This window comes from Emydura macquarii, unplaced genomic scaffold (genome assembly GCF_026122565.2).
Source record: "Emydura macquarii macquarii isolate MOO-44397 ecotype Brisbane River unplaced genomic scaffold, CSIRO-AGI_Emac_v2 contig_3114, whole genome shotgun sequence".
Lineage (NCBI taxonomy): Eukaryota > Metazoa > Chordata > Testudines > Chelidae > Emydura > Emydura macquarii.
In genome coordinates this window covers 6,260,471-6,282,307 of record NW_027133251.1, presented here as the reverse complement: position 1 = coordinate 6,282,307, position 21,837 = coordinate 6,260,471, and the positions used below count along the sequence as shown (strand labels likewise).

At 38.7% G+C, this 21,837-nt stretch overlaps 1 protein-coding gene across 3 annotated transcripts in view; it reads right to left on the bottom strand.

Annotated features, from left to right (window-relative positions):
• Nucleotides 1–21,837, bottom strand: part of PIK3C3 (phosphatidylinositol 3-kinase catalytic subunit type 3) — a 126,019-nt gene that overhangs the window by 60,154 nt on the left and 44,028 nt on the right. For all 3 annotated transcript variants that reach the window (XM_067530866.1, XM_067530868.1, XM_067530867.1), the window contains exons 12-19: nt 20,060–20,150; nt 18,559–18,626; nt 14,613–14,718; nt 13,592–13,708; nt 10,344–10,475; nt 3,314–3,442; nt 2,862–2,931; nt 158–222 (exon numbers count right to left, since the gene is read on the bottom strand). In XM_067530866.1, the coding sequence (XP_067386967.1) occupies nt 158–222; nt 2,862–2,931; nt 3,314–3,442; nt 10,344–10,475; nt 13,592–13,708; nt 14,613–14,718; nt 18,559–18,626; nt 20,060–20,150 (778 nt within the window). The remainder of the gene's footprint in view (nt 1–157; nt 223–2,861; nt 2,932–3,313; nt 3,443–10,343; nt 10,476–13,591; nt 13,709–14,612; nt 14,719–18,558; nt 18,627–20,059; nt 20,151–21,837) is intronic.

Here is a 21,837-nt window from a genome sequence, read left to right as displayed (position 1 = left end):
TGAAGACACTGTTCCCAAATGAACGACTAAAGAAGAGAAACCAGATCAAGGTTTTCAAAAAGAATGTTAAATAATGTTTTAAATATTCTGACAAAAATGGCTTTTATTGAGGTGATCTAATCAATTACACAGTCAATAAAACGTACACATCATATACCTGTATACTTTCTTCAGTAGCGAGAACTTCAGCAACAGGGACTGACTGAATAAACTGCATGAAACCTGTGATGAGAAAGCAGTATCTTAAATACTTGAAGGTATAAAATGAAGAGAAAGGAATGCAACTTTGGTAAAGAAATAAAACTGTACACCTTTATTCCACTGCACTCAGTAAACAAGGTTTTACCAGTAAACATTTAGCCTGTAATAAATTTTAAACACTCATCATAACTCCACAAATATTTTGGCAAGCCTCTGTACCACTAATTTTTATTAACAATAATATAGTTAGTGCTCTATAAACATTAATCCAATACTACAACACACCTGCTAAGAAGGTAGCCATTATGCCCAGTTTATGGATATAGAAGCATACAAAAATTTTGCACGACTCGCCCAAGAGTAGAAACCAAGCTAGCAATAAAGTTGGAGCTATAACTTGAGTCTCTTGATTCCCAGACCTCGCTGCTTGTTATGAATAAAACTAGAGCCTACTATAAAGACTGTACAGATGTCATCACCTTTACTTTACTCAATCTGTTTTAAGAATCATAAAGATAGTATGAAATGGAATTAATATCACAGTAGATACTAGTGGACTTCAATACAACAATCAGTCATGTGACATTTTAAAGACTGAAATGGTACAAATATATTAGAAACACTACTTTTCATCCTTAATTTAGTTGCAAGATCTCCCATTATGGCAATTTAGCTAGTTTTACTAAACACACTACATTTACTATTACTCTGTGAAATCTCAACACTAAACTACACTTGTCAAAATAAGTTACTGGAGTGCATTTCATAATATAGAATTCTTTACCTTTTGTTGGTCCCAACCTGAGAGACTACACTGCAGGTTTTAGCCCCATATCCTGAGCCCTGTGAGACTGATCTGGGCCAGCCACAGCCATGCTGTCAAATTTTTATTGCAATACAGATAGAATCATAGGAGTGGCAGGCGCCTCAAGAGGTCTTCTAGTCTAGTCCCCTGCATTCAAGGCAGGACTCAAGGCAGGTGGCCATCCTATCTGCTCTCAAAAATATGCAGTGATGGAGATTCCACAATCTTCCTAGGCAATTTATTCCAGTGCTTAATTGTCCCGACAGTTAGGATGTTTTTCCTAATGGCCAACCTAAATTGCCCTTTCTGCAATTTAAGCCCATTGCTTCTTCTCCTGTCCTTAAAGGTTTTTTTCCTCCCTCCTCCTTATAATGACCTTTTATGTACTTGAAAACTGCTACCATGTCCCCCTCAGTCTTCTCTTCCCCAGACTAAACAAACCCAATTTTTTCAATCTTCCCTTGTAGGTCGTGTTTACTAGACCTTTAATCGTTTTTATTACTCTTCTCTGGACTTTCTCCAGTTCGTCCATATCTTTCCTGAAATGTGGCACCCAGAACTGGACACAATACTCCAATTAAGGCCTTATCAGCGCAGAGAAGAGCGGATGAATTACTTCTCGTGTCTTGCTTACAAGACTCCGGCTAATTCATCCCAGAATGTTTGCCCCCCCCCCCCTTTTTTTTTTTTTTTTTTTTGACAACAGTGTGACACTGTTGACTCATATTTCCCATTTGTAAATGTGCAACTTACTGTTCCTTCCTAAGTGGAGTACTTTGCATTTGTTTTTATTAAATTTCATCCTATTTACTTCAGACCATTTCTCCAGTTTTCCCAGATCATTTTGATTTTTAATCTTATCCTCCAAAGCACTTGCAATCCTCCCAGCTTGGTATCACCCACAAACTTTATAAGCATACTCTCTATGACATTATCTAAATCATTAATGAAGATATTGAACAGAACTGGACCCAGAACCGTCCCTGCGGGACCCCACACAATGTGCCCTTCCAGCTTGACTGTGAACCACTGATAACTGCTCTCTGAGAATGGTTTTCCAACCGGCTATGGACTCATCTTATACTAGAACTCCATCTAGATTGTATTTCCCTAGCTTGTTTATGAGTAGGTCATGTGTGAGACAGTATCAAAAGCCTTACTAAAGTCAAGATATACAACATCTACTGCTTCTCCTCATCCACAAGGCTTGCTACCCTCTCAAAGTTATTAGGTTGGTTTGACATGATTTGTTCTGGACAAATCCATGTTGACTGTTACTTATCACCTTATTATCTTCTAAGTGTTTCCAAACTGATTGCTTAATTATTTGTGCCATGATCTTTCTGGGTACTGAAATTAAGCTGGTCTCTAATTCCCTGGGTTGTCCTTATTCCACTTTTTATAGATTGGCAATATATTTGCCCTTTTCTAGTCCTCTGGAATCTCTCCTGTCTTCCACGACTTTTCAAAGATAATCACTAATGGTTCAGATCTCTCTTCAGTTAGCTTCCTGTGTATTCTAGGATGCACCCTCAAAGATCAGAGAGGGAACAGAGGCGCAGCTAGCTCTGAAACGACAACCAGTATTTCACAATTTGTCCTAAGTTTTGATTCAACTAGGTGATGCAAAACAAACACTTGGCAATAAAGCTGGAGAGGGGAGACTGATGGTATAGGACAAACTTTAATTTGCTTTTAAGTCAGTTGCGCAAGTTTAGTATAAAGCGATCTTACAACCTTAGGGCAGCTGTACCCTCCTGTGACACTAACAAGAAGCCTGGACTGGATATTGTCTGCATTTTGATAAGTTATTGACTGGTTATTTTCAGTGTTTTTAAAAAAGAAATAACCTTACCATGCTTTGTACTAGTAGCCAGCACTTTATACGGTGTCAATTTCAAATCCAGATTCTCCTTACGTAACAACTGGAAGGAAAACACAAACATGAGTGGAATAGTTAAAAGAATCACACACTTTATACAGTGGATAGGTTGTGTAGTGTTTTAATACATGAATTTATCCACCCCTCAGGAAACTTTGTTCAGACCTGCCATAAGGCATAAGTGTAAGTCAGTTAGCTCATCTCTTCCTAGTCCATAAAGAACATTTGCTTGCATTAAAACAGTATTTGTAAGAACTGGAATTCTTTGAAATGCAATAGCTAGAATAAATAAGTACTGAATTAAGCTGCATGAACATCTTGTGTTTTCTGGTTTTACCCAAGAGAATCAATTTCCTCAACTCGTATAAGCAATAAAACAGATGTGTAATAGTGAGACTGAGTATTTCTTCATTCGTGCTCATCACCTTGTCCATGAGTGAAATAATTTGAAGAATAAGTTGATCCTGACGTAAATCATCACCATGTTTAAATATTACAGGATATTTGCCTCCATCTTCCGTCTTGAAGAATAATTGGGCAGGCATTAGGGCACTCTGGAAAAAGAAATTTACCATAAACCAGTATACTAGAACAAATCCAATACTCAACTTCACTGGGACATAAATCTAGGTTAGGAATCCTCCACTACATGTCAATAAATTCATTTATAAATTTTTGTCACCTTTGCTTTTTAGCCTTCTAGCATAATCCATCCCAAGTATCTAATCTAGGTACTGAATTCAATTTTTAGATATACATAAAAATCAAAAAGGGACTATCTTGCTAGTCTATGGTTTAGTTCCTAGTAAACTTTCCCCTTCCTCTCAAACTTTTTAATGCTGGTAGACGACTATGAAATGGTAGGTTTTGCAGTAGGCTCTGAAGATTGTTCCAATAGGACTCATTCTGAACTCTGATATTGTGTTTCACATTCTATGACTCTGTATCAAGAACGTATATTGTCTGCAGTTACCAAAAGTTTGACCCAAAGACTTCTAATTTTTATGTAATTTCTAGATTCCATTCATTCACAGAGGATATAGCATTCAGTGGGAAATCAGAGAGAAGTAGTAAGACAAATCAAACAGATCCTGGTAGATTTTTTAAAAATAGTCTATCCTTTTTAAAAATGGAAAAACACAAATTAAGTTTGTACACATCTGATTCAAACTTCAAAGTACTATACAAAAGGTCAAAGTGAAACACTTTAAACTGATGAGAAAAAAAGGAAAACTCAATAATTATATTATAAACAAAAGAAATGCTAGGGATAGGACATCTTCAAACCAGTTAACTGCTTTCTTAATTAAATATGAAAGTGACAATTTTAAATGGTCTTTTGAAAGAACTAATTCAATTATTTTTGTAGTTTAACACTTCATAAAATGAGCTGAAGATCAATTATCTACATGAATAAATTCATCTACTGTAATTCACCAAATAAATGCCTCTCAAACAAAAAATGAAACAAAAATCAGATATACAAATGGAGACATTTTTATTAGCCAATTTCAGTAGAGCTGTTTGTGTGTAGTAAATGCTTTGAGACTGTAGTTTCACATCTACTGCAATCTTACTTTTTCCTCTTAAAATATAGTTCCTTATTCTTCTACACAAGGACTTTGAGGGTGTAGAAAAAAGCTATGACTGAGGCCAAGAGATGTTACTTGAACTCAAAAAGCACAGAGACACCGTCCTTCCTCAAGAAACTTTTTCTGATTCTGAAGAGCTTGGTAGTTACTGACAAGTCTCCAAGCTCTTTCATGGGGAAGGAGACAGAATTGAGTGGCCACCGTCTTCAGAAGGTGCCATTGGTGTTCAAGTGCACTTTGAGATGGACTGGATCTAAATTCTGGCTTTTCTTTGCTGTGCTGGCTTCACTTGTGCAGGCCATGGATTATACCCTGCTTGCTTTAAATAGGACCATGCTGGACTTTTTTTTTTAAATGAAAAGAAAATCACCACCTCATGTCAAAGGCTGACAGCAATAAATTGCTGAAGTAGCTGCTCTGCTACATATAAAATACTGATCCTGAATCAGTCTAGACAATTGAGCATTGCATTCCCACAAAGATTTAGTGTGCTATGGGTGAAGGACAACTTTCCATCAAAGCTCTTGTTTCAAGACAAATTGCTCTCCAAATAATATATATTTGGTGGTTATATAGGTGGTTAGTTATCCAGGAATAACTGGTGGTTAGTTATATAAACCAATAGGTGGTTATAGCAACCAAATAATATACCAATGCTTAATAGGTGGTTAGTTATCCAGGAATAACCAAAGTTTCTGCAGTGCTTTGGAGCGGTCTCAGAAAGGAAAGATGACTGCCCTATAGACCAGCTAACAACTGCAGTGCTAGTTAGAGCCTCAGATGACAGCTCCCTGTCCTCTCAAACAATGGGCAAGTCTATTGGGACAAGGTCATTCTTATCCTGACAAAAGAGCTTGCTATTTTGATTTGTAAACATCTCCCCAACCCTGCCTCTAATTTTATGTGCAGCTGGAGAAAGAAAGTGCCTCCTAAAGAGCTGTCATGGTGTAGGTGGGACTGAGGACGAGCTTTCACTCCCAAGAAAATGCCTCATGTGGCTGTCCTCTGACAGTTAAACTACCACTTGCCTTCTCGTGGCAGCATCGCTCTTAACTGCCAGTGGTGGTGTGTAAGGAAAACATCTGGCAACTCATAACCAGATCGCTCTGGGCAGATGGTACTCATTCGCCATGGTAGGCAGTCCACCGAGGAGAAGGGATTCTCATTTCAACCCAATAACTTCATGCCTGGCCAGCCAGTTTGTTAAAGTTGTGCCAGTCACATATGTTCTATGGGTATTTGTCTTCAGGGAGCATATCAGTACAATACTAGGGTGTCCCTTGGAAGCAAAGTGCAACCGCATCACCTGACAGATGGGAAAACAGGAAAAGGCCACCTCATTCTGGTCACATGTAGCTAAAGAAGTAGGTAGAGAATTAAATTTGGCTTCCCTTAAAGTGGAAACAATGACTAGGACATCAAGAGAAGTAGTCGAGACACTGAAGAGAAGGAGACTACATATTGCCCTCATACAAGAGACTAGACGGAAGGGGTCAAAATCCACAAACACCGGGGAGGGTTACAAGATAATGTATTGTGGCTCAGTAGCAAGTAGGGATAATTGTAGCAGATGTATTACAGGACAAGGTAGTGAACATCCTAAGGAAGAGCGACTGGCTGATAAAAGTGACAATAGCACTGAGCAGAGAACAAATACTTCTTTTCTTAGGCAGATATGCACTGCAGGTAGGTTGCATGACTGAGGAGAAGGCAAAATTCCAGATAGCGCTGGACCAAGAAACAAGTGAAGTACCACAACTTAAGCTGAGTTCTTGATTACTGGAGCAGATCTCCATGGACATGCGGGAAAACACAGTGAGGACTACAAAAACTGTCATGGAGGATGAGACTTATGCACCACAAATGAAGCTGGTGAGATCATCTTAGAGTTAGCAAGAGCCCATGGCCTGATTGTTACCAATAAATACTTTATAAAGGCCAAGAGGTCCCAGGTCAATTACTTCCTTACAAGGGGAAGAGATCTAAAAAATCCGAGACACACTAAACTGATCCCAGGAGAGCAGATTACAACCAATCTATATTACTGTGCAATGGACTTCTGGGTGAAAAGGCTAGTGGGGGACAAAAGATGAATTGTGGAACAAGGGGGTGGAGGCTTGCAGATAGGGACGTTTGTCTGAGGTATAAGAACAAAGATTCTTCTCAGGTTGCGCAATAACCAAAGTGACCACAATGACACCAAAGAAGTTTGGGGTGGGGGCAATATCCAAATGTATTACAGAATGTGCACAAACTGCATGTGGCCAAAAAAAAGGGGGGCAGGGATTTCATTGCAAGGAGACATGTGGTTCTCAAACAATGTACAAGAAGCAGTAAAGATGGAAGAAAGGTTTAAGTGATATCAGAAAGTAATAATGGTAGAAAATCATGAGGAATAGAAGAAAACAGCAAACCAAGAGCAGTAGCAGAAGGATCAGGCATTTAAAGCCTCATACACAGGACTACTATGAAAGGAAGGAGGGGAAGGAATATATAGATTAGCCAAGATTAGGCAAAGTAGTACAGAGGACTTGGGAACTGTGAAGTGTCTCAAAGAAGAAAATAGAAGCGTATTAGTGGAAGAGAGTGAAGTTGTTAGGAGGTGGCAGCAGTTTTAAGAGAAACTGCGCAATAAAGAGAATGTGAAGAAACCGTCGAGGAAAGTATGCACAAGCAACAACCTCACAAGACTTACAATTCTGGTGGAGATTCAGACAGGGCTCAAGATGATGAAACATGGCAAGGCAATGGGGCCAGACAGTGTACAGCGGCAAAGCTCTTCCTCTACCTTGTTGGATCCAGTGTTTCTTTCTAGTGGTAGGTCAGGAAACTGCTTCACCCTTCAGTGTTCTTCCATCCTCTAGTGGTGGGAGAGGATAATACAGCCTCTCTAAGGGGGCCGCTCCCTGCTGGCTCCCAGTCCTGCCTCTGGTTCTCACAGGCCCTTGTCTCCTCACTGGGGCTCTCGCCCCTCCAGTGAATGGCCAGTGGGGGGACGGCAGTTCCACTCTTGACTCCGGTCCCCAACACAGGGACCCTACAAGTAGCAGCCTTGTGCTATGGCTCCAGGAAAGCTGCTAGTTTCCCTGGGTTACTTCCCTATGCCCCTTGACTTATTGTCCGTACCCTGCTCAGAGAGGGGTCCTTCCTGGCCTCCTTGCCAGAGAAGGCTCTTGACCCTTGACAGCCCCACTGGGCATGGTGGTGCCCAAACCAAATGTCCAGCTCTATCTTTCCCTTCTGGTAGGGTCTCTTCCCTTAGGCCTTCAGGCCTGGGAAAGGTCCTTTGCCCTCTTCAGGCAGGGTTTTCCCCTCCCCCAGTCATTGTATCTGCAGGGTTCTCTTCTGCCAGCGTTCTGCTCCTTCTCCTAAACCCTCCTGGCTCTTGACAGCATCTTGCCTGTTCACACTCTGGTAGCTCACCTCACTCTCAACTCCAGCCACCTCCTTTCTCTGAAAGGGAGGCTTTTAACAAGTCCTAGGCAGGGCCTTGATTGGTTCCAGGTGTGTTAATTAACCTGGAGTAGCCCCTGTTCAGCTACCAGGAGACAAGGGACTTGCTGAGCCTGGGGCTGATATATTGGCGTTCTAGCACTCTCCGGTAGCCATCTAGTCTAACCCTGTCACAGTACCAACTGAGACACTTAAAGCAACAAACCATGAAGGACTGGTTATGGCAACAAACATTTTCAGCTTAATTCACTATACTGGAAAAATGCAAATTGATTCCATTTTTAAGCATGAAGGAGATGTGCAAGAATGTAATAATTACCAACCCATCGAGTTAATGATTTAGACAATGAAATGCCTGGAAGAATTTTAAAGACTGAGAAGAACTAGAATATCAAGTAAATGACAAACAGTTCAGGTGTATGAAGGAAGGTCAACAACAGATGCAGTGTTTGCAGCCTGAATATTGCAGGAGAAGCACAGCATGAAACACAAGGTGTTGCATTTACTGTTTGTGAATGTAGAGAAAGCTTATGGCAGAGTTTCTAGAGAATTATTATGCTGGTGCTTGCTGTGGCACAATCTGCCGGAGACATACATTCAAACTATCATGGAGGTGTCTGAGGGTAGCAGAACAGTAGTGAGAAGCAGCTGCAACTACAGTGAGTCATTCACTGTCAGAGCAGGTCAACAGCAAAGATCAGCCTTAAGCACATTCATATTTGTGATTATAATGGATACCTTGACACAGGACATTAGGGGAAAAGTTCTTTGGGAGCATGTTTTGTGACAATGACGCTATGTTGTGTCAAGAAGATAATAAGAAGTGGAAAAGGAACTAAAACTATAGAGGGCTGGATTAGAAGAAAACAGCTGACAAATCAGCCAACAAAAGATGGAATACATATGATGCTTCGTTGAGAGATAATGAGAACCTAGTAAAACTAGATGGTGTAAAGTTAAAGTCTGCATAATTATTTAAATACCTGGGTTCAGTGTTGAGCCATGATGGGAAAGTAAATGCAGCTGTTAGGAGCCACATGAAAAGCGCTTGGTGTAGACCAGTGGTTTTCAACCTGTGGTCCGTGGACCTGTGGGGGTCCACAGGCTGCGTCTAAGATTTCCAAAGGGCTCCAGACCTCCATTTGAAATTTTTCAGAGGTCCACAAATGAAAAAAAGTTGAAAAGCACTGGTGTAAACAGAGGGAGTTGAAGGGAAATCTCTGTGATAAGAATATGCCAAATAAACTAAAGAACAAAGTGCATTAGATCATGATTAGGTCAGCTATGATGTATGGGTCGGAATGCTGACCAAAGAGGAAGAGAGAAGAACAACTGCTTCAACACTGCCGAGATAAGAGTGCTCAGGTGGATGTTAGCGCTGATACTACACAATGAAACAATGTGAGCCACAACGCAGGTAGCCCCCAGCACAGAAAAGCAGAAGGAGTATAAACTGAGATGGCTGGGTCCTCTGAGATAATGTGATAGGGCATATGTTGGCCAGAGAGTACAAAAGCTAGTAGTGACAGGACAAAGAACATGAGTAAGACCAAGGAAAAGGTGGTTTGTGATGCTGAAGGAGGACATGAAGATTGGTGTCAGCTGGGAAGACACTTGTTTTTCATTTTCAAGCATTCTTGACAATGAAGAACAAGAGCCACCAACCACAATTGATCAGACAAGGGGAGGGTGGAAAGGAAAGGAAAGGAAATGGAGTAACTATTCTGAAGCAAGCACAAATGCACACATGGAGAAACAAGTCTACAGTGTAGACAGACAAGATGAGGTGCTGGAAGACAGTAGAAAGATGACCATCTTTGTGATTTAGGTGGAATTTTGGCAGACACGTAAATTATGCACCCATTTGTGCATTATCAGATCCAGTTCAGAACAAAGTGTCAGCAAGGTTTGACTCTGTTGATCACGGGTTTATAATGAGTCATTTAGAAGGCGTGGTGGACTTTTGCTGTGCTGGCTCTGATCTTTTAGTAGCTAGCCCTCAGATTGGGAAGTTCTGTCTGGATATTAAAATGTTCATGGATCTCAGCCTGCTCAGAACAAAAATGTAAAGTCCATCTGTCTACATCAGCTCCAGCACTTACAGTATAGTGGCAAATTAGTATGCACACACACTCACAGCATTTCACAAGGAAAAAGTAGAGGATTTGGTCTTTCAGACCAAAATGCCACTTAAATGTTGGTTGAACTCAGAAATCATGGTGATGAGTACAAATACTTTGATCATGCACTTCCCCACTAAATCCAGTGATATTAGCCTCTCAATTTCAGGAGCACAAAGTATATTTGACAAATTTAACAGCAAGTAGCTTTTCAAAGTAATGTTTCTGTTAGTCTCTCAAGAATTAAGATTCAGTTGCAACTAACTTATTCAATGGAATATCTCATTTACCTTAAACAGTGTAGCTGTCTCTGGGATAATTCCTCTGATTTTCACCTGAGGCTCTAAAGGAAGTGGAATAAGTTCCACATCTGATAAATTCATCTTCTCATTGTCTCCAAGTAATGCCTGCAGCCTCTCATTCTAAAAGAGCAAAAACCCAAAAGTTCAATTAGATGAAAATGTACATGCAGTTTAAAAGGAACAAAAATGGCAGAGCATGAGAACAACCTTTACTGAAATATTTATATAGTTGGAATGAAAATGTGCAGTAACAAAAAAGTACATGTATATTCATATAATATAGCGTGTGTAGAGCACTTTATGCCTTCAAAGCAATGTAACATCCATCCTTAACACAATGTGAAATTAAAAAACATTTTACAGAACAGGCAAAGTAATCAGATATATTACACCCAGTTCAAAGCCAGTCATATAAATACACGCAGGTTCAGAAGTGTCAGTGATAGTACTCTTCCAATAATTTCTTTGTATATTTATAAATTGGCTACATGCCCTTCTGAAGGGATGTTAGTTTTCCACATTAATAGAGCATTTTACTTCTATTATGGGAGGTCTGTCCAAAGTCTAGGACAGTTATGCTCAGACCGCAGTGTTCAGGAGCCAAATTAGCAATCAGCATTACCCGAAAGAGCCAGAGTAGTGTGAATTCATTGTTTCAGTTACTATAATATCATTCATAGTTAAAACAGCATGATGGGGAAATATTGTGTGTGTGTGTGTGTGTGTGTGTGTATATATATTATTCTGACAGCAAATAACTTAATGCAAGTTGATAACTTAATTAATAAGGTAGTAAAAGCATCCTGACTGATTAATAACTTAGATTGGTTAATAATTAAGTCACACAGTGTTTTAATATCATGTGCTGCAAAGACACACATGAAAGAGCCACTTGCGGCTTCTGAGCTGCAGACTGAATATCACTGCTCTAGGATATGATCCTGCACTTGTGGCAGTAACAGCATACGCCGATCTCACTGTAGGAGCCAACCCTACATTTATAATATTGAATCGACTATATTTTAAAATAATCAATACTGCAAACATTTTAACACTGCAATTCAGTTAGGACTATTTACCTAATGTCCTATATAGTAAAGACTTTACACACCAAATGCTCAGCAGCCACCTTATCTCCTCCTGCCAACCACGCACAGAATAGACATGAAGAGAAAATAGATGCAGCAGATTCTATTGATTTTAACACCAGCCACAGGCAAAGAGGAGGAGCAGAGGGCCACAACATTAGCTCAAACACCACTGGGAATATTTCCAATGGCCAGCTGCTGTAGGCCAGAACACAGCCCATGATCAGGACCTATACATTTGAGTTCTACAGAAATATGCCAGAAATTACTACATACGGTACATCCTGTAAGCGTTTCTCAGTGTATATATGTAGGCTAGATTACAGGCCAGAAGCACACTGAGGTTTTTTGTCTGTCTGTTTGTTTTAAACACAGAATAGATACGGTATCAAGGATATATGCATATTACCCAATTTTTGTAATGTATTTTCCTTCATTTATTACAGATGCATAATTTACCCATATACAATTACACAAAGCATGATTAAATTATTCTGTTTTCTGGACAAACATTGCTATATATTTTATATTTATAAATGTTATATGTTTATATAAATTGAACTTAACTGGTTTGAAGAAAGTTGTAAATGCATATTAAAACTAAATATCCAAGACTGAAATTTTAGATCAAAAGGCAGATTAAAATATGGAAGAGATAATGAACCTAGAAAGGAGCCACTGACCTCACAGAAGACTAAAGTCCCTTGTTGAATATTGATATAAAGAACCAATAAACATTAAAATGGAGTTTTTGTTTTCTTTTTGTTCATTTTAACTCATACATCATAAATACTTGGAACCTAAAAACACTATAGATATTGGAACATATATCAAGCTCTTCAGCTAATATTTGTAATAAAATTCAGACATTTTCAATTTGTTTCCACTATCTGTGAAAGTTCAGCTCCAATACATTTGTTTCTCTTAGCAAGATCCTGATTTTTAACCGGCTTTTCTAATTATTAGTCTAAAATCAGTTTATAAAGTCTATACATTAATCTATATTAGTATTATGAATTATAGTGGTTTCCAGTGTCTTGTTGCTGCTATACCACATGAACGCCTAAATTCAGAATTAAAGTCCTGATCCTGAAGCAGGAAGTATACAGGGACACCAAAATACCATCCTATATATGCTGCACTACATTTGTGTATTGCACAAATCTAAAATCCATTGCATTCATACTTTTCCATATAAATATATATGAAAATCTCAGGGCACAAATCAGTATTAAAAGTAATTTAGTACATGCTATGGAAAACGGGTCATACACCAAGAAAATGATATTATCCAACACAACACTATGTGGGGGAGGAAGAGCAGATAGTGAAACTGGATGGTATCGAAGGAATGGAGGACACAAGCAGTAACAAAGCAAGAATGAATTGAATGAACTTGGCATATGGTCAAATGTCTCAAAAACAGGAATACAGAGACTAAGGAAAAACAAGAATCGTAAGTACACCACAAAAAAAAACCCATCAGCTTCCAACTCCTTCTCCCACCATGGAATTAGAGGGGAAAAATAGATAAACTACTGAAATAGTAAGTGTACCACAATTAATAGCTGAGAAAGGTGTAAAGAAAACGATCTTAAAAACGAAGTCCTACTCAAAACAAACTACCGGAGTACATACCCAGAAAGGGGGTCAGGCGGGATTGTATTCAGGGAGCTAGCCCAACCCATAACCCGTGCTGCCGCAACCACACTGTTTTTAGGTTGCATGTACATTTACCTGAGCTAGGAATCATACTACCCAGCTGCTGTGTTGAGGTATCTTTAGAGGCAAAGCACTTCTATGAAGATAGCTTCCACAAAGTACAAGACAGTTCCATTTGTATAAATTAGAGAGAAAAAATAAAGCGATCCAAAAGCATCTTTGAGAAAACATTTCTCAGGAATCTGAGTCTTCCATTAATGTGACAAAAAAGCCCAACAGAACTCAAATAGCACAGGGCAAAAAACACCAAAAGAGGTGAAATACTTCAGGTTAAACAAAAACACATACACTGCATATTAACATATATGCTCAGAATAAATAAATGTTGGAAACAAATTCAGAGAACCTTGTTACATAACTATGCCTGTGAAAACTTAATACTCCTACTCTAAAATTTTAACAGAAAGTTTTTATTCCTGCATTTACCTTTTTTTTACGATTCCCACTTTCACGCTGCACTGCCTTCATTAGATGAACCAGTCGATCTACAAACGTCTGCTGGGCTGCCAGCAAAGAACGCATAACCCTGACAGACTTATCACCCTTCGTGAATGAAAAAGAAACAGAAAATTAGCTCTTTGTTCCATAATTACCTCTGAATTTTGTACATTTATCCTTAACCTAGCTAGATTTCTCAAGTTAATAAAAAAAGATCAACTATCTTTCATTTCAGAGTTCATTCAAAGCATAGTATTTTCTGTACAATGTCATCAAAATTGCTGTAGTTGGCAATCAGTTATACGACCATTCAGTGCACTTCAATTTAAATCAACAATAATAATTCTAGTGGTGAACATTCATGCATGACAAACTAATTCAGAGCAAAAAAAAAAAAGCTGCATGAAGATTCTCGAATGTGAAATATGCCTTTGTACTTCATGAGTCACATAAAAGCCTTGAAGCAGCATTAAGGAGATGTGAAGTAAAATGCAATGAGAGATACCTGACTGTTAGCCTTAAGCCAGCAAACTCTGTACATATATGCCATAAATTACAGATTAAATCTCAGGAGAACCTTTTTCGCTACTTTAGCACCCTCTACTGCTGACACACAGATTGGCACAGTTTCTTAATTCAGCAAAGGCTAGTGATCCAATCTCCCAGTTTTCCAGGCAGGGCCAAATATTAACCCTAAATATCAGACAGTCCCACTTCCCTTCAGATGCAAAAGGGTCTATAAACAAGCATGATCTGAATAGTCAGTTTACAATGTATATGGAAAGCAACAAATAGAGAAAGAGAAACTTCTCTTGATAGTTGCATTCATTTGTTTTGAACTAAAATTACATCATTTACAGCAGATCAAATTAATTCCAGGGAGAAATATGGGCGTGGCAGACTGTATTGCTTATGGCAAACCATGGTCCTTGTAGGAAACTAGGGTCGTTTTAAAGAACGTTAGCGCCTGCAAACTGCTTACTCTTTCGTTACCTAAGGGATGGGTTACCTTTAATAGAGCCTGACTAAACCGTCTCATCACATTTAGGTACATTTCATGAGTCTTTGGGTCCCTTTGCTGAGTGTCTTGGTCTTCACATTCCACTATTACATACCTTGAAACACAAAAACAATCCAGGTTAAATTGTCCTCCTCTGACACAAATCATTTAAGAATTGTGCAATACTACAGCCGTGTAATGAAGATCTGCAGCTACAGCAAAATTTATTTTTACTTGATTCAGGACAAAAACTGAACCTTCAGGTGGCAGTTTCAGGGATAGACACCCGGGGTCTTTCAATTCATATACTGAGTGCTTGAAACACTTGAAATCCCTGGGTCTTTCCACTCGTATACGGAGTGCTTGAAACACTTGAAATTTACTTTCACTTAAGACACAAGAGTGGTAGCACTCAAATTGAGCTGGTATGAACGACGGACGGATGCAAACACACACCCCTACTTCTCTCTGCCCCACTGCATATCCATCCACACTAATCATTTGTCCTGCCACTCATTGGCAGGAACATTCCACGATTCTCACCTCTCTATTATCCAGTCCTAATCTGAGCACTATCAAGTGGCAATGCAAACAACCCCCTCATCCCACCCTACCCTCACAAAAAATGCATTTCCACTGCATGTTCCATCAGCAACTGGGGAGGAAGACTACTTGAGTGATCCTAGAGCACGACTTTGAGAAGCAATTACTGTTCATTTTTAAAAGGACTACCAGAATAGAGGTCTCAGCCAAAGGAGAGAACAGTATTTTACAATGATTTTTTATCTGAGGCCTTATTTAGGTAAACTGTGTATGTTTGTTACTCTGATTGCCTTTATGAGTTATTTCATACACTGCATAGAAATGTAATTTCACTTATAAACAATAAAATAACGCCAACCAGAACAGGTGATTTGTAAATTATCCCCCTTCTAGCCTCCCAGATATAGTATAACACTATCTAATAGAAGTACGATTGTATATACTGTAGGTAGGACTATTTAATATCTAGCTGCATACATTATGTTTTCTAATTCTCGGTTTGGATTAAGTCAAGTGAGTACACAAATGCAGTGAACCTGATCAGTCTTCACAGACATATGGGCCAATTCCACCCATGCTGTGACAGTTACCTTCTTGCCTACCGTGTGGTGCTCTAGGACTGGAACTCCAACATGTTGGGCACTGTGCAGGCTCAAAGAAACACCTGCTCTGACACCGGTAAGTGTTTTAAGGAGCAAAATATTTTTGTTACTGATTGGATACCTGAGTTCTTAAATTCTATGAGACCCCATAGCGAGTTTGATTTGTGCTGATAAGAATGCTGGATACAATTTAAAATCAAATGAATAAATCTGAGAGCCCAACTAACTACATTTTTCCTAGTATTAAGTCTAGCTGATTTTATGGTCTGTTTAACCTGCCTTATGCAACATCTACTTCATTTCTATTTTAGATTGGAATTAGTTATATGCTGGGAACAACTACTGTCAGGCACCCCAAAGAGAAAGAAATTCATTTAGCAGCATGGGAGATGGAAGGAGGAAATGAAGTGACAACTTGAGCCTTGATTCAAAGACAGAACTTCAATTCCACTCCCAAAACAAAACTATGTGACAAAAGGTGGGCATGGATATGAAGGACAATGTGCAAAAGGGTGGATGACCTAGCTATATTTCTAGTTTGAAGAGCACATTTTGAGTAGATAGGGATTAATTTCTAAATTTGGTAGCCATATAAGAACTAATCAAAATTGTCTCTTTTCTATGTGAAAAATTAACTGCAAGAAATTGCACAATCCATTAGATATTGACTGTTGTGGGCTCTCTCGTCAAATTGATTCAAGGGCTCTTTACACATCAAGTATGAATTTTCCATCAAGCTTGTATGCTTCACATCTTTCTAAACTAATTTAGAAATTAATAACAAAATTTGATATACATTCAGTATCCAGTTAAATACCTGGATTCCACAAGGGCTATATAATCTTGATAAATCCTATAACCAGCCAGAAGCCATTTCCAAAGCTCTCTTTCTCTTGCAGAAGTGATTGCTAGTAGAATAGCTTTTTTAAAGACTACACATTTAGATCTTACTACAAGGAAACAAAGTCTGACAGCTTTTCATGTGTATTTCCAAAGCTTTTGTACTCAACAAGTGAAGGAAAAAGGGAAAATGCAAAGAAAATCATTAAAATATGCCTTTATCTCATCTCATCTTTCTTTTCAAAGAAAAGCACTACATGGTGTCTAGCTTCTTGAGAGACAGGCCTAAAGGCCTGATATCATATGCCTCAGTAAATGATGCCTCCACAAGAAATAGTGTACAAACTAAAACTATGTACAAAAGTGAAGTACAGAAACGACTCCAGGATCACAGTAATATGAACGTGATGCCTAAATTTCAAGGATTACTGTGTTTTTCCATTGATTGTTTTAGGCACATCCTGCGTCTGGTTAGCTGAAACACGTAATTGATCAGCAGCCAAAAAGATTTATGGCTATGCTGGATCAAACTGTAGCTGTGACATTTGGATTTTGTCACTGAGAAATTGAGATGTCTGGAAGGAAAAGAAAGAATAAATTAGCTGATTTTGCGGTCAGAAGTCAAAAGTGCTTTGAGAGAGCTAGACAGTTTGTTGACAACGATTTAGGAAGAAGAAAGTTTGTTCAAGTTTCAGAATCCAATATACTTGCATTTTATAGTGATACAAACCACACACAATCCTGCATGTAGAATAAGGTTTTGGTTTTTATGTGATTGGCAAAATGAAAAAACGCTTCAGTAACAAGCATGAAATGAACCATATTGCTTCAGTGAGTGAAGCTAGACAAAGTTATTTCTACTTAAATAAATGAGAATGTCTGATCAGACCAAATATTTGACTTCTGTTCACAATAATCACACTTGTAATTCCTTACCTTCAGAAAAGGAGCCTAATATATTTTTAATTTAAACAAACATTCTAGGCTATAACAGAGAAAATGAATGTATGCTGGTATATTTACTATGAGTTGTAGTAAATCACGCACCTCTTTGATTAATATTTTAAATTTAAATATTGTATGTGAGAGAGAAGACAAGGACATATTTTGAGGGGATGGATTTACAACTGGAACCACTGTCAGAATAAGTCAGTTTTCTGGCATGGCATTTTGGACAGTGTATTTTAATGTAGCCCCTTCATATCCAACCGTTATGTTCTATGCATAGCGTATTAGTTACAGCAAACTACCGATGACCATTTTCAATCAATGACATGCATAAATATAAAACGGATACATTTGTAGTACACTGATTTAACTGCACAACACAACTCCAATCACCTGGACAAGGTGTCACAACTATAGGTCATTAATAAGGAAAAAAAACATTGGCAGCCCCATCTTATCTAGGTATTCATGGGGTAACTCATACATGACGTCTAATAAAGCAAGCCTTAGTTTAGCACAACAGGTTTATAGTGCCTTATGCCAACTATATATTGCATTAAGTGTTCTAATACAGTGCACAAATTGAATGCTACATACAAATTGCTATGAAAGCCCAAAAAACTATAACAATCCAAACCTGAATTACAGGGGGGTTTTTTCAAATTGAATGACATACATTGTAGACCATAAAGTGAGTATTTTTTAAATTTTGATCACTACAGTAATGCATCTATAATGCTCTCACTTTATCTAGAGACATATGCATGCACGTTGCTGTTCTATAAGGTTGTAACTGCCATCCTTACACTAGTTACCCTATGTAACTGCATGCTGTGTTATCCTCATCCCTCCTTTTGTTTATTTAAAGCAACTAATGTATCTTGTCTGAAATTTTGATTTTAAGTTCTTCAGAGCAAGAACTCTCTTTTATTCTGTCTGTACAGCACCTTGCACAATTAGACCCTGAGCTCAAATATGGGGACGCGAGGTGCTACTATAATACAAAGTAAGTTCTGACATACCAGTATAAATAGTTAGCCAGTGTGGAATTCTTGCAGGCTCGTGATATCAAGAAAGTGCAAAGGTCTTGCTAGAATAGATTAAAAAGTAAAAACAGTTATAACTGGTAACATACCATTCTACTTTACAGAAACTACAGAAGCATGAGAACTGTAGACAGACATGAAGCTAAGGAGAAGACTGTGGCTCAAAAGTTGTAGAAAGTAGCCTTTGGAGAAACCTATCTGTTTATCTGGTCTGAAAACTAAGTGTAATTTACCCTAAAATAAAAATTGCACAGCAAACTAACAAACTTTTTTTTAAAATCATAGTGAGTAATGTTATATAGCAGTTAAATGTGTACTAACATTCATTAAGTCTATCAATACACTAACAAACTCACATAATGTTTTTCAACTGTAGATTTTACATGTGCAATTTTACACATCTCCAGCCTTAGACTGGCAGATGCAAGAAGGAGATAGTATGCATCTAAATATCATATCTTGTTAACATTTTCTAGCATGATCACCAGGTAAGTGGTTTTTGGTGACTCTCTTGGAAGATAGCTGATTACCCACTTGGATACAGAAGGTGAGAGCAGCTTGCTAGAGGGGACCTAAAGTGTGGACAGAGCAGCCCTCAGAGAAACTGTGACTGGAGCCAACCCAAGAAAAGGCATGAGCTGAATTTTATATAATACTTCATTTGGGATTTATTTTGTGATTGAAACTAAACCCCAGGAAGCAAATTGCATGGACTGTGTGTGTAGCAAGGTGAGCGCGCTCAGATTGATTATATACTAAACAGCTACACTGGCTTCAGTTCCATCATAGATATTGCCCCATCTTTATCCAACATCTCCTAGGATGAGAAGGGCCAAATATTCTGCTGGTGTAAATTAGGCTAGTAATGCTGAAATCAGTGGAGTTAGACCATTTATACCAGATGAGGATCTGGTCCAGGAATGCACAGGTTTTGCTGTGTGTGATATACGGATAAAAATAGTTGAGATGTGTATAAAAATACTTATATACACACTAACTAGAATATCTGTAGGCATTCAAGTTACCTTGAATGCAATATTAGATGCTCGCTATGTTTTTCTACATTCATTTTTATCTTTACCAGAAGGTACTGAACTTTGTGCTTCACAGAAATGTGTGTAATGCAACATTAACCTATTCCTGTTACTGCGTCTGTGTTCATAAACAGCTTGGATATAAACAGTCAGATAAGCAATCAGAATTTTCTTAATAAAGTAATCTTTATATTTAGTTCACATCAACATTTCTTCTTAACACATTTGTATTCCCAGGGCACCAGTAAAAAGCAAAGCCTTGTCTTTTGGACTATCCAGCAATGTACTTTAAGAAAGAGTCAAACTTCACAAAAACAAGTTTAGTGAACTTGTTTTTAGCTTATTAGTCACACTCTATAGTATAAAGACCAGTATAAAACAAATATCCATTCCATTTTTATCTTGAGACTTCTCAGTTCATAACTCTAATATGTTTTACTTACTTCAAGGTTTTCATTCTCTGCAGACTCCTTCGTTTTAGAACTAGGAGGAGGGGAAGCTACAGGAGGAAGGGGACTTGCTATGATCTGGGAACTGGAAAGTAAAGAAATAAAGCATGTGTCTTACAATTAAGGATATGGGATCACAGTAACAGGAAAGAACACCCTGGGATACACTTAACCTGCAATGGATATTAACTAGACTGGGAAACCCCCAACAATGAACTACAATTAACTAAACCAGCTCGACAGCTAACAATAGTGGCAACATGAATTCCTTCAGAAAAGCTAAACTTAATTTAAGTTTAAATTTAAGCACGGAAATATCAAACACGTTAATGGTCAGAGTCTTGGCAGAGACTTCTGTTTCAAGGGTGATGGTGTAAGATGCTTCAGTGGGGAAGCTCTCATTATGCTTATTAAAGGAAGCACGGTTTGTGCCAGTACAGGCCACATCGACAGAATCTTGAACACCTCAGGTTTTTGCTTTGAGGGATTGCCCTTCACAGGACTACGGGGCTGGCCTCAAATCAGATTCATGGCAATCTCACTAGAAGAGCCTTCAGGTTAGATGCATTCTTCACATTCCCAGTGCCTTGTGAGATATTTGCAGGCAAATCTGATGTCCCTGCACCTGGCTTTAGTCTGAGGCAGTAGATGTTAGCCTTTTAGTGACACAGTTCTGCCACACAGACATGATTTGAAGCCAGCTGAGTGGCCTTCCTTTCTTCCTCCTTTGGGGCTGTGAAAACATCCTATCAAGAGTAGGATATCAAAAAGAATCCCTGAATTTGTATGTTGAAGTGTCAAGTCAGTGTTGAAGTGATTAAAAAGAACCTTAAGCGCACACACTAAGTTTTCAAAATCATCTAAGTCATCTAACATTAGGAGCTTAAGTCCCATTTTCAAAAGTGACTTGGGCACTTCAGTTCCTTTGGCAATTCTGAAAATATAACTTCAGAAGAACTGAGGTTAAGCTCTGATTCTGAAGCAAAAACTTATCACTTGAATCTGGCTGGAAGAGCAGGAACACCATAAGGGATACTGGACAATGCTTTAGATCAGGGTTTCTCAAACTTTTTGTTGCTGGGACCTCCTTTGAAAATATTTCAGGCTGTGACCACGCTCCCCTGCAAAAAAATGGATGACCCCTCCATACTATGCCACCCTTACTTCCATGCTGCTGATGATGGCAGAGCTGTCTTCAGAGCTGGACTAGCAGGGAGCAGTTGCTGGCCAGGGACCCAGCTCAGAAGGCAGCATCGCTGCCAGCAGCAGTGCAGAAGTAAGGGTGGCATAGCATGGGGGAGAGGAGTCAGACTTTTTTTGGGGGGGGGGGGTGGGGGGGATTTGTCACAGCCTGAAATATTTTCAAAGCGGGTTGCATCAAATAAAGTTTAAGAAACCTGATTTAACAGACTTCCTTATCCAGTGCCACTTACAAATGTAACAGTAGTACAGTACAATACTTATTGTATATATACACTGTATGAACTCATCTGCAAATTTGCTATTTGTGTGTGTGATTTCTCCACAATTTAAATACACCCTATGAGACTTTCAACCAGACGACCCATAGCAGCCTCAGATCTCCAATGCTTCGACTCAGGAGTGACTGGAGCATCGTGAAGATCTCATATATCTGAAGCAAGAGTAGTAAGCTTGCAATATAAACTAAGCATATGCCAGTGACAAGACAGCAGCATGTTTGCAAGAGAGAATCAGTATTTTAGTGCCGATGCCAATATTCCTTGTTTCTTTCCTTCTAGAAGCAAAAGCCC